Below are 12,505 nucleotides of genomic sequence, written 5' to 3'. Positions count from 1 at the left end.
AACCCAGAGTACAGCAGGTTAAAATATTAGTTAAAAGGGAACTTTACAAAACTATTCTTAACCACTATATCTGGGGAAAAACAAACCTTTAAAAAATGCCTGAAATATAACAAAATATAACCTGGTAGGAATCTGCCATGTCCAAAGTTTCCAGGGCAGACTAAACCTCTGAAAATCTAGGTCCCACTAAAGACCATTGGGGAAAAATATAAGATTTTCTCCACTAAAAAAAAATTATTTTTTAATAGTTGGTTTAGCCAGTTAAACTATTAAGTTACCAGGTAACTAAACTTAGAACAGTTCATTCTTAAAATGATATTTACCTTTTACTTATTTTCAATGGTTTCTATGGAGATCTAAGTTTTCCACAGGTCTAATCTGTTTTACAGGCTCAATACTGTACTAGGAATCATAATGTACATCCTCAAGATGGCACTGAATGGAAAGTTACTGATACAGTGACAGACAGAGCTAACATATTTTGAATATTTGTTTATTCCTGTTTAGAATATTTAGCTTTCCATGTTATGAAGCATTATTGAGGGGAAAAAAATATCTTTGCAGCCTTGTTTTCAAATTTGAGATTTCTGGCTCAGATTTGAATTTCCAACATTGTGGAGTTAGACCTGCTAACATTTTTGCAGTGCAATTTCTTTCCATTTTGTTGTTAGGTTAAGCAGTTTCATGCCCAGTAGTATTCATGACTCCTTCCTCTAAAAAAATCACTTTCAATAATATGGTTTATTAATTGACTTGTTTTGCAAATAAGTCTATTTATAAGTAGATATTGACCAATGAAAGTTTTTATATTTTTAAAATTATTTTTACAACATCCAACTGTGGAGGAGTACTTAAAACAAATGGCTCTTGCTTGGGAGAGCTTATAATCTATTGTTTAGAAATATTACTTGTAAAGGTGTCAAACGTGGGAAGGGATGGCATGAGGATGAACGAGGGCAAGAACCCTTCCCATCTTTGTTTTTCTCAAAACACATTTACAGTGCAAAAAGAGATTGACAGTTACACAACACTAACCCATTTAGAGAATATCAGGGTAACACTAGTGGCAATGAAATGAGAACTTATTCTTCCCTACTACTTTAATAAGTCTAGCAACAGGCACCTCCCTTCAACTTTGAGCTGTATCAAGGAGGATTCAAGGACCTCTACTACTACTTTCTGGTATATTCAAGTCTGGCTAAGTCACATGTAGACCCTAACTTTAGGATATACATTACTAGACCATCTGACTGGCTCTTATCTACACAATCTGAATAAGTCCCCATATAGAAAGCATTCGATTAGCACACATTATGTAATTCTATATTTAAAATAAAAGTTACACTTTCTAGTTTTAATTGGAGATAGAATTATTAAAGTGTAAAGAAAAAAGAACTGTTTGAACAGGATGACTGAAGCATTTTCCTCCAAAGGCTAGCTTGAAAGGAGGTTACTTCTTGCATACTCAGTGGTGAGCTGGAACCGGTTGTTAAATTTAGAAGCCCTTTTAAAACCGGTTGTCCCGCGAGGTTCTAAAAGGGCTTCTAAATTTAACAACCAGCCAAAAGCGGCACCTTAGGTGCCGACTCCATGGGTGCTCTGGGGCTGGAGCACCCACAGGGAAAATTTGGTGGGTGCAGAACACCCAATGGAAGCTCCCCCCTCGCCCCCGGCCCCAGCTTACCTCCGCTCCGCCTCTGCCCTTCAGTTATGTTCCGCCCTGCTCTGCTTCTCCGCCCCCCCCAACGGTTTCCCACGAATCAGCTGTTCGCACGGGAAGTCTGGGAGGGCTGAGAAGCAGGCAACGGCTTTGCACTCAGGCCCAGGGAGGCGGAGGCGAGCTGGGGCGGGGGGCCACGAGGAGGGCCGCCCGTGCCGCAGCAGGTAACCCGGGGGGCAGGCGCAGGAGAACTGCTCCTTGCCCCAACTCACCTCCGCCTCCCTGGGCCTGAGCACGAAGCCGTCACCTGCTTCTCAGCCCTCCCAGGCTTCCCGCACGAATAGCTGATTCGTGGGAAGACCGGGGGGGAGTGGGCGAGAAGCAGAGCAGGGCGGCGCGTTCAGGGGCAGAGGTGGAGCAGAGGTAAGCTGGGGCCAGGCATGGGGCAAATTTTCCCTGTGGGTGCTCCAGCCCCAGAGCGGCTGCTCTCCTTGCTAGCTATGCTACCCCACCCCAAGGAGCTGGAGAGACCTGCCGGATGCTTCCCGGGAGCCGCCCCAGGTAAGCACTGCTGGGACTCCCCACCTCGCCCCCCGGCAGGTCCCTCTGGCTCTTAGAGGCGGGGACCCACTACGGTGGCCCATGAGACCCTCCTGCCCGGTTCCAGGGGCAGTCAAGGGACAGGGGTGGATGGGGCAGGAGTCCCGGGGGCAGGCCACGACCCCCTCATGGGGTGAGGAGGGAACCGGTCGTTAAGATTTTGGCAGCTCATCACTGTGCGTACTGCTTTAGTAATGCATATAAAAGTTAAGGATGGATTGCCTCTATCCTGTGAAGAAATAAAATGAAAGATATTCAAAATGTGAGTTAAATGAATTTAAGCACAAACATTTAATTCTGCAACATTATGGCGGGGTCTTTTTGCCATGCCTGAGAGGCTACAAAGGAATATAAACAGACCTCAAAAGTGAAAGTACAGCAGAGTCTCTTTACAGACCATGCACTGTAAAACTGCTGGTTCCCTAAAGTGGGAAGCTAGCTAAATGAGCCAAATATGGAAGTTTTCTTCACAGTATTATGTTAATTCTGAGGAGATGAGTGAGCAGTTGCATCTTAAGAACAGAGAAGTCAATGCTAGTTACCAAGACTGAAATAATAATGGCGACTAGGATAACAGTGCAAAATGAAGGCATAACACATGATTTAGAGACAATACAGAGATTATTTAGAAGAGGAGAGAGAGAAAAGGAACCACCTAAACCAATTTAACAATTACTCTGGCTCTAAACTGGAGTCTTCAGCCAGGACTGCTGTTGGGGTATGTCTACCCTGCAGGTGGGAGTGAGCCTCCAGCCTGGGTAGACAGACTTGCTCTAAATTGGCTCGAGCTAACATACTACAAATAGCAGCACAAACTCTGCACCTTGGGCTCGCAAGCCCACCCAACAGCTTGGCTGCCATGGAGGATTAGCCACTGGGCCGACGAGGCCCGTGCCCAGGGGCCCCAGCCAATTGGGGGACTGTGGAAAAAATGGGTACCCTCAGGCTCTCAGGGAGCAGACGGAGCAGGACAGAGCAGCTTTCCACCCTGTGCTCCAGGTCCTGCCTCAGCAGCATACTGCAGCATACTGCCTCCTGGGTCTTACTGCCTGTTTCCTTTACAACCATCAGTACTGGGTTGGGGGTGGGGGGCAGAGCAAGAGAGGGTGCGGATAAGAAGAAGGGGAGAAAAAGGGGTAGGGAATCGGGAAGAGAAGGGGACATGGGAATGGGCAGGGAAGCAGGAGCCCAGCAGGTGGTATTCCCTGGGCAGCAGCAGCCCCAACCGCAGCAGCAGCTGGTGCCGGAGTGGTCGCCAGCAGCAGATGGAGCTCCCCTGTTACACCGTCCTGTGCCCCCCACAGCACCACTGTAAGCAGGTGGAGAAAGCCAGGGAACCAAGGGGACTGGCTTCAGCGTGCATGCATGCTTTTCTTCCTCCCACATATAAACAGTCAAACTACACTTATCGCCTACGGTGGCCAATTTTGGTTGGACATATTCTTGGCGGTTTCTTCACATGACATAATCTTTAATTAAAGATTAATCTTTAATTCCTGGAGACTCCAGGCCAATCCTGGAGTGTTGGCAATCCTACTATGGCCCCAGGATTGGAGGAGCTCTAACTCTCTGCTGCAGCCTCAGGGCTGGGGGAGCTCTCGCTTCCCGCTTCAGCCCGGGGCCATAGCAAGGGGGTGGGATACAGAGCTTCTCTTGTATGGGGGCCGCAGTGGGAAGGGGGACAGAAAGGAGCCAGGTTGCGGAACTGCAGTGTGGGGGGAAGAATGGGGCAGACCATGTGTGGAACGTGGTAGGGGAAGGGGCAGAAAAGGGTGGGGCCGTGGGCATGGCCACAGACAGATGGGGCAGAGCTGCAGGTGGAAGGGGTGGGGAGGGCCCCCCCTCACTTGCTCTGGCCCTGGAACCCACAAAACCTTAATCCGCCTCTGCCTGGTTGTCTGGGCTTGGATCACTAGCTTGGGCAGCTGCCTGAGCCACAATACCTACACTGCAATTTTTTTGAGCACTAGCATGAATTTGTCTACCCAGACTGGGAGGCATGCTCCCTGCTGGAGTGTAGACATACCCTGAAACTCTTTTCCTCCCCCAATACCACCACCACCAGATGCTCTGATCCTGGGTTCCCACCTTTCAGCAGTTTGGGGGTGGAGAAGATTAGAATTTGGTTTATGTTCCTGACATTTAAGGGAAGAGAATTGGGGCTAGAGTTAAAAGACCCTACATGAGTGAACACGGATTTTCTCCCTCTCCCTTTCCCCTCCAGGAAAGTCTCTCATGAGATTACTAAGAAATTCAGATTAATATCCTCTTCATAAGCTTAGGGGGGGGTGTACCCCACTTTCCAGTCTCAATGGGTTTGCAAATGAGCAAGGTAGTGCCCTTCTTATGTATAAGAGGATACATTTGGAGATTAGTGGAGGGATAGACAGTCATGAGAAAGTGGTTTGTTTTGTTATGCAACTCAGAGCAAGACTCATGGGATTAGTGTGAAACTCTGGGTTTCTCTCATACTTGGGCCAGACTGAATTGTCAGATCTCAGTGGCAGAGGTGCAACTGAGGTAGCATGAAGTGGTGTGTCCCCTTATTGCTAAGGGTCAGATTCAAAATTGTGGTGGAACTGCTGCCTTCATCTGGGGGATGATGTTGAGATGGACCCTATACTGACAATGACTTGCACTGAATGCCCTTACATAACAACTCAGCTGCAGACACTGTTTCCATTCAGTGGCCACATTAGGTGGACGCAAATGACAGAACAATGCAACTGCATGAGGATTTCAAAGGTATGTAGGAGGATTTGAATCCTTAATCCAGGCCATAAGGGGGAGAAGATTACATCTTTCATGTGAGACCCAGCCTGGAATAAAGATAGGACTGATGTCAGCACCACAGCACTTCAGGACATTATGCAGGGATGCTGAAGTTCCTCACTGAGGTGGCCGATAAGCTAGAATGCTAACATCCATATTGATGACAGTTCTTATGACACAGCTCAGTAGTTCATGGCTAGAGCGCCATGAAGTTCTTTTTATAGTTTGTTTTATATTTCAGGAATTTCTTATTTCGTTTTATCCATTAAAACTGTTTTATTTCTTTATTACATTCTGAGGTATTTAATGTCAATCACCATATATAAATAACAGCATATAAATCCTAGTTTATCTATACAACATCATTTTATTAAACATTATTAGAGGCCTTGAGATACTCACCAACAACTGTCATAGTTAGCTACACCAAAATACCCCAGACAACTCCTTAGGGTCCCCCCTTGAAGTTTACCTAGTACTGCAGCCCCCTCAACAACCCCAACTTCTTCATACCCACTGATGGGCACCACAGATCTTCCTAATCCTTCCTGCTTCCTTCTCCAGCACTGACTCCACCCCCCGTCCTCACCTTTATATCACCACGGAGCCCTCCTTCAGGCACTCTCCTCTCCCCTTATATGTCCCTCATCTCCCACTGAACCTTATCCTACCAGCTCCCCAATGAGCCCCAGCAAACCCTCCCTTCCTTAATTATTTCCCCTCTCCAACTGAGCCCCAGCTCCCTCTAAGTCCCAGAAACCCCTTCCCTATTCTCCCTTAGATAATTCCCCCTCCCCCACTGGTCCTGCCCTGTGGAAGTGGGTAGGAGGGCATCATGATGACTAAGGGACAACTGGCCTAAATCTGACTGAGTGGCACTGCAACCCTATGCTCCACGTCATAACACCCAGACCAGGGAGCCAGTAGCCACATGGTGACCAGGAATAGAGGCCCATGTATTTTTGCATTTGTACAATACCACAAAATAAAATAAAACCTTAACAAAAACAACACAAAATTAAAAACTGTACCAGGAGTGGTACAGTTTTGTACCAGGAGTGGTACAGTTTTTAAATTTCATGTAGTTTTTGTTAAGGTTTTATTTTATTTTGTGGTATTGTACAAATGCAAAAATACATGGGGCTCTATTCCTGGTCACCATGTGGTTAATGGCCGTCTTCATATGGCTGACCACTCCCCTAAACTGCTTCTATGCATTCAGAGTAATATCTCGACAGAACAGGAACAAAAGCCATACCTTCCATTTGAGTTTAGATCAAGAGTACTAGAACTGCTGGGGATGCTCCATGTTGTGACCTGTGCTTTGGACCCCATATCCTTCTCTGGTACTCGCTCTGTCTTTGCTTAAGTTTGCCTATCAGTGAAGCCGATACAGCTTTAATTTATAGCATCTATTTCAGAAAGCTACCTCCTATCCCTTTTGGAGAATAGTTTGTCCTCAGTTTAGTTGTCTCCCTCCTGGTAGAGATCATAATTATAAGTTTGTTGCTTTCTTAGAATTCTGGATCCAGTCTTGCACATGGAATCAAGGAGAAGTTACCTACCCTGCACAGTAACTGGAGTTCTTTGAGATGTTTTTTCCTATGGTGCTTCATTATGGGGGGCATAGGGCCCATGCGTACCTGAAGCTGAGCACCTATAGGGACATTACTTGAAGAACATCACATTCTTTCCAACCCACAAATATCTCCAGTGTTTCCAAAGAGTTTTTGATAAATTTTTCGTGACAACCCTTTCTCAGTGGCTTAACATTCAGATACACAAATCCGCTTTGGGGTAAAGCTTGGCACTAAAAGACCACAGGATGCTTGTTTAATACTCTGTTTTAAAACCAAGCTTTTAGAATTAAAATTACTATTTGATTAAAAAGAGAATGACACGGTGAATTTTACAAGAGTTTGCAGTTATCCGCCACTACCACAACTACAAACAAACCAAACCCACCCCTCATTCATAAGTCAGATCCTTTTGCTCGCTCACACAGTGTGATCATAATACTCAATGTGTGACAATTTCCTAGGTCAAAGAATTATTTGCAGTTAAGGGAAACTAGATTGTAAGGGAAAAAGGTCCAAATTAAACAGCTCTGCAGTAATGGTGGATAAAGTTTAAATTTTCTATTCTTAAGACTTCTTTCAGAATTCTGGCATAATTCCATTTGATTACCTGTTCTGATTTCCTTTGAGATATATATTACCTGTGAGAAATGTAAAAGCTTGATATCTACATTAGTTCTTCTGATGTGCGATACAGAACAGATTAATGTAGATACTGCTACAGAAATAATTCACTTACAAAAGATAAGCAATTGAAGCTTATCATTAGAGCAAGAAATACCAATTGCTAGAAAAATCTATGACTTATCCTCTAAAAGGACTAAGATCTCTCCCCATATATCTCATGTACTGCATAAACGGAGTATTAATTCGATCAGGGTCTGTACACTCAAGGATAATGGAAAAAAAAGTCAGTGTACTTAACTGTATTTGCATTATAAATTAAAATCTGTAATCATATTTGTTATTCAGTTAGTTCAGCTATAGGACAAACACTTTTGGATACCCATTTTAATTACTGATTACATAAACAATTCATACTGAAATTAAACTTTAAAAGACCAGAATAGGCTACTACAGAAAAAGCAACTCCATCAAAGTTCTAAATTACACCTTGAAGAAACAGTACAAAGAGCTAGATTACAGAAGATTGAATGACAGTCTCGCTATTTCACTGAAGTCTATGTTTAGCCACAGTTTTACATAGCAGCAAAAGTGTCTGCTCAGGGAAGGATAGAGGTGTATATAAACAAGTGATACTTACTGCATATGACCCTATTAAAAATGCTGCATTTGCTCGTTTCCGTTGATCAAAACTGGTATAGTGAACTATTTTCTTTCTTGATAGACTGAAAGACTGTTTAAAGAGAAAGGAGAGGGATGTGTCAGCTACATTAATTACAATAAGACACAGGATTTACAAAAAGCCAGAGCTTTAGAAAAAATCATTTTCAATTTGATAAAATAATCAAAAATATTATGAGGTGGGTGAGGTAATATCTTTCATTGGACCAACTTCTGCTGGTGAGAGGGTTCTGGAGTCCAGGCTCTAGCCTGAGCCTGAATGTCTACACCACAACTAAACAGCCCATTGGGCTCAGGCTGAGCAAGTTGGCATGGGCCAGCCATGCGTTTTTAACTGCCGTGTAGACATACCCTTAGCATTAGGCCTAATCTTATTTGCTGCATTGATTTTACTAATCCTTCTAAAACCATCTGAAAAGGAACAGTTAAATAATTGCACAGATGAGGAGATACAAGTCATAGTGAATAAGTGTCTAAAAACAGCAATATTTAGTTCACAAGGATTCTCTTTATAATTAAATAAAGGAAGACCAATGATTACAATATCTCAGCAAGAACGGAAATCTCAGAAATCCATAACGGACTTAAAACCGGAACAGTGTTAGTTAAAGCACATGTGAACCACAGTGATGGGGTGATATTTAGTTCACTCAGTGAATAAGTGTTGAATCACTGAATTTATAATATTGATATTTTGTCATTCCATGTCAAATATAAAGGGAAGGGTAAACACCTTTAAAATCCCTCCTGGCCAGAGGAAAAACCCTTTCACCTACAAAGGGTTAAGAAGCTAGGATAACCTTGCTGGCACCTGACCAAAATGACCAATGAGGAGATAAGATACTTTCAAAAGCTGGAGGGAGGGAGAAACAAAGTCTCTGTTCCCAGCAAATGCATCACACACACACACAGACAGAAAGGAATGGAGTCTTAGAACTTAGTAAGTAATCTAGCTAGATATGCATTAGACTGTTTAAATGGCTGAGAAAATAAGCTGTGCTGAATGGATATTCCTGTTTTTGTGTCTTTCTGTAACTTAAGGTTTTGCCTAGAGGGAGTCTCTATGTTTTGAATCTCATTACCCTGTAAGGTATTTACCATCCTGATTTTACAGAGGTGATTCTTTTACTTTTTCTTCTATTAAAATTCTTCTTTTAAGAACCTGATTGCTTTTTCATTGTTCTTAAGATCCAAGGGTTTGGGTCTGTATTCACCTATGCAAATTGGTGAGGATTTTTATCAAGCCTTCCCCGGAAAGGGGGTGTAGGGTTTGGGGAGGATTTTTGGGGGAAAGACGTTTCCAAGCGGGCTCTTTCCTGGTTATATATCTGTTAGACGCTTGGTGGTGGCAGCAATAAAGTCCAAGGGAAAAAAGGAAAATAGTTTGTACTTTGGGAAAAAAAGTTTAACCTAAGCTGGTAAAAATAAGCTTAGGAGGTTTTCATGCAGGTCCCCACATTTGTACCCTACAGTTCAGAATGGGGAAGGAACCTTGACATTCCATAATTCCACTAAATTGTGTAAACTTCAGATCACAATGCACTTTCCAGACAGATAAGCATGGATTTTTACACTGCAAATGGGTTAAGCAGTGTTTGTGGAGACTTGATTTAGAGGGAGCAAGTTTCTTGACTGAAAACTTTTGAGGAGTACTGCACACTACTACAGATTTTTGCAGCATTGTCAATTAATTTAATTGATGCTAGCCATACTGACTTTTCATACATAGTGAAAATAAAACTTAAGATACAGAAGTTTCTACAAGGATTCATATGAAAGCTTTAAATACAAAAAAGCATTTCTCTAAAAGAACCAAAAATAGCCAGCAAATTTAAGAGAAACTTATTGTAATACATTCATCAGTTTTTTTTACTCCTATCCTCCATAGGAATAGCCCCTCCAGCAGTGGATCTGTTTGTATGTTATGATAAGCTGGTCTTATTCACCACTGCTTCCACAAGAGGATAAACAATGTGATTTAAATTAATGTGACTGGAGTACATCTAAATGGGACTATAATCCCCCAGAGTGGGGGAGGGGCATCCTCACGGATTACAACAGGTCATGCTTGGAGACAGACAAGCATGACCTGCTTTATATTTATTATATGTGCACACCCCCATCTTCTATGGCATTCAAAGGATATTAAAATCTGACAAGTCACACCCAATAGCTCAAGAATATAGGAATAAGCTTTTTCTTTATCACACTGGCATCCAGCATTCTGTGATTTTGACCAAGTCTATTATGGTCTAAATCGGACAAAATTACAATAATAGTGCCACACAAACAATTGTATTTTATCGTCTACATATCTTATTTTAAATAATTCATAGCAACATAATTTACAGTTCTTTTGAAATACAATTCTTTCTATAGCCAAGAGCACTTTGGAATTTGTTTTATTTAAAAATCATTAAAAAAAATTGTTTAGTCGTCATGTAAAAACCTCCTCTACCTAAACAGCAATCTTTTTTTTCTTTTTCTTTTAAACAGGGTGATAGTAGACTGCAGTAATATACTACTACTGATGGCATTATTGTTGTACCAAGTGGGGGGAAGGAGGGGGAAAGAGAAAACATCCTCATTCTCAGAAGCATCCCTGACATTTAAGGTAAACTATTGGAATATAGAATTTTCATTGCTTCCATGCCATTTAAAAAAATAGGAGAGAGAGCTACACTTCAATCTCTATGGACTCAGATTTCTATATTATACATTTAGATCAATTTTTGATAAGCTTAAAGCTTTAAATAAGATTGAAAATTGGTTTTGAATAACTGGCATGAAAAACTCATTTACAATACAGCAAATGCTGAGGGAGATTTACAAGATAAGCATTTGAATTGAAAAAAGAAAAGGAGTACTTGTGGCACCTTAGAGATTAACCAATTTATTTGAGCATAAGCTTTCGTGAGCTACAGCTCACTTCATCGGATGCATCGAAAGCTTATGCTCAAATAAACTGGTTAGTCTCTAAGGTGCCACAAGTACTCCTTTTCTTTTTGCGAATACAGACTAACACGGCTATTACTCTGAAACCTGTCATTTGAATTGAAGATTCCAGTAGATTCAGAAATGTGGAACACTACTACCATGCTATATCACTACTTTGCTATGTAAAAATCCCATTCATTTAGGAACAATGACAACAAGTACTGGCCAAAATGACATTGTTACAAGAGCACTACACCAGGGGTTCTCAAACTGGGGGTCGGGACTCCACAGGGTGTCGCAAGGTTATTACCTCAGGGGTCGCGAGCTGCTAGCCTCCACTCCAAACCCTGCTTTGCCTCCAGCATTTATAATGGTGTTAAATATATTTAAAAAAGTGTTTTTAATTTATTGGGGGTGGAGGTCACGCTAAGAGGCTTGCTATGTGAAAGGGGTCACCAGTACAAAAGTTTGAGAACCACTGCACTACACTGTGTATCTGCACTTAACATTTACACAATTGAAACTTCTATATTCAGCTCAATTCCAGTTTCACCACAATTGCTAAAGTTACACAGACGAGAATTAAATGCAGTAGATTATAATTAACATATTAAGCCATTAGACCCCCAGTTCTGCAAGCTGACCCATGTGGGCAGAAACTTAAAACACATGTGGAGCCCTCTGAGATCTGTGGATTTTCACAGAGGTCCACTGCTTAGATCAGCTTACAGGGCCAGGCCTTTAGTTATGATAAAACACTTAGCAATAATTTATAGTATTTGCCAACAGAATACCTACAATTTTTTCTTTACATGTGTAAAACTTTTTTTAAAAAGTGTTCAGATTCCTTTCAGCTTGTTTTTTAAAAAGTCTATATAGTACCACATACCAATTGTTTTTAAATATGTAAAGAGAGATTTAATATGTGTAATACAAAAAGATGCTCTTCCTCTGTTTTCCTAGGATACCACAGTTTGGATGTTACAGTAGTAAAACTCATGAATATCAAGATATATATTTAAAAAAAAAAAAAAAATCAGTTAACTAGCCTTAGTCCACATTCTTCAAATGCTACGAAAGTGCTTCTTTATTCAAAATCATAATAATGAAAAGTTACTTATTTTAGTAATTAAACTAGAGCTTTTACTCTACACAAACCATCAGTTTCTCAATTAGTGAGGATGCAAAAGTCCACTTAACACAACATGACAATAGTGCTATACATTTCACAGTAAACTCTGGAATATGCTCAGACTATTCTGAAGTTAAAACACATCTCTAACAGGAAGTCCTTTTGTAATATAAAAACATATGAAAAGCAACATGCTAGTTCTAGTTTTAAGTAAAGAAAATCTAACTCATTCATTTACACAACAGAATCCCAAAATCCAGATTCCCAAACAAGTTCATACTGTTCAATTATTTAGAGAGATCCAAGACAAAAGAAAATGCCAGAAGTTTTAGAAATTCTCATTTATGCTGTGACTAGATTAGCATTTCATTACGACAGTCACTGGATGATGTTGTCACAGTATACTACTCAATCAATATGGCATAGCCCTTGCATTGTTCAGCATGAAGATATTGCTTTGCATTTAACAGAAAATTAGATTACTACAAGAAAGAACTGCAAGTTCAGATAAATCTCAGGGAA

The 12,505-nt window shown here is 41.4% G+C and overlaps 1 protein-coding gene across 4 annotated transcripts in view; it reads right to left on the bottom strand.

The window, feature by feature from the left end:
• CDC14A (cell division cycle 14A) overlaps positions 1-12,505 on the bottom strand; it is a 109,455-nt gene that overhangs the window by 71,936 nt on the left and 25,014 nt on the right. For all 4 annotated transcript variants that reach the window (XM_074961251.1, XM_074961250.1, XM_074961249.1 and 1 more), the window contains exon 4: positions 7,874-7,966. In XM_074961251.1, the coding sequence (XP_074817352.1) occupies positions 7,874-7,966 (93 nt within the window). The remainder of the gene's footprint in view (positions 1-7,873; positions 7,967-12,505) is intronic.

The sequence above is a fragment of the Natator depressus genome, chromosome 8 (genome assembly GCF_965152275.1).
Source record: "Natator depressus isolate rNatDep1 chromosome 8, rNatDep2.hap1, whole genome shotgun sequence".
Classification (NCBI taxonomy): Eukaryota; Metazoa; Chordata; order Testudines; family Cheloniidae; genus Natator; species Natator depressus.
Note: the sequence above shows the minus strand (reverse complement) of the source record. Positions and strands in the feature narration are given on the sequence as shown.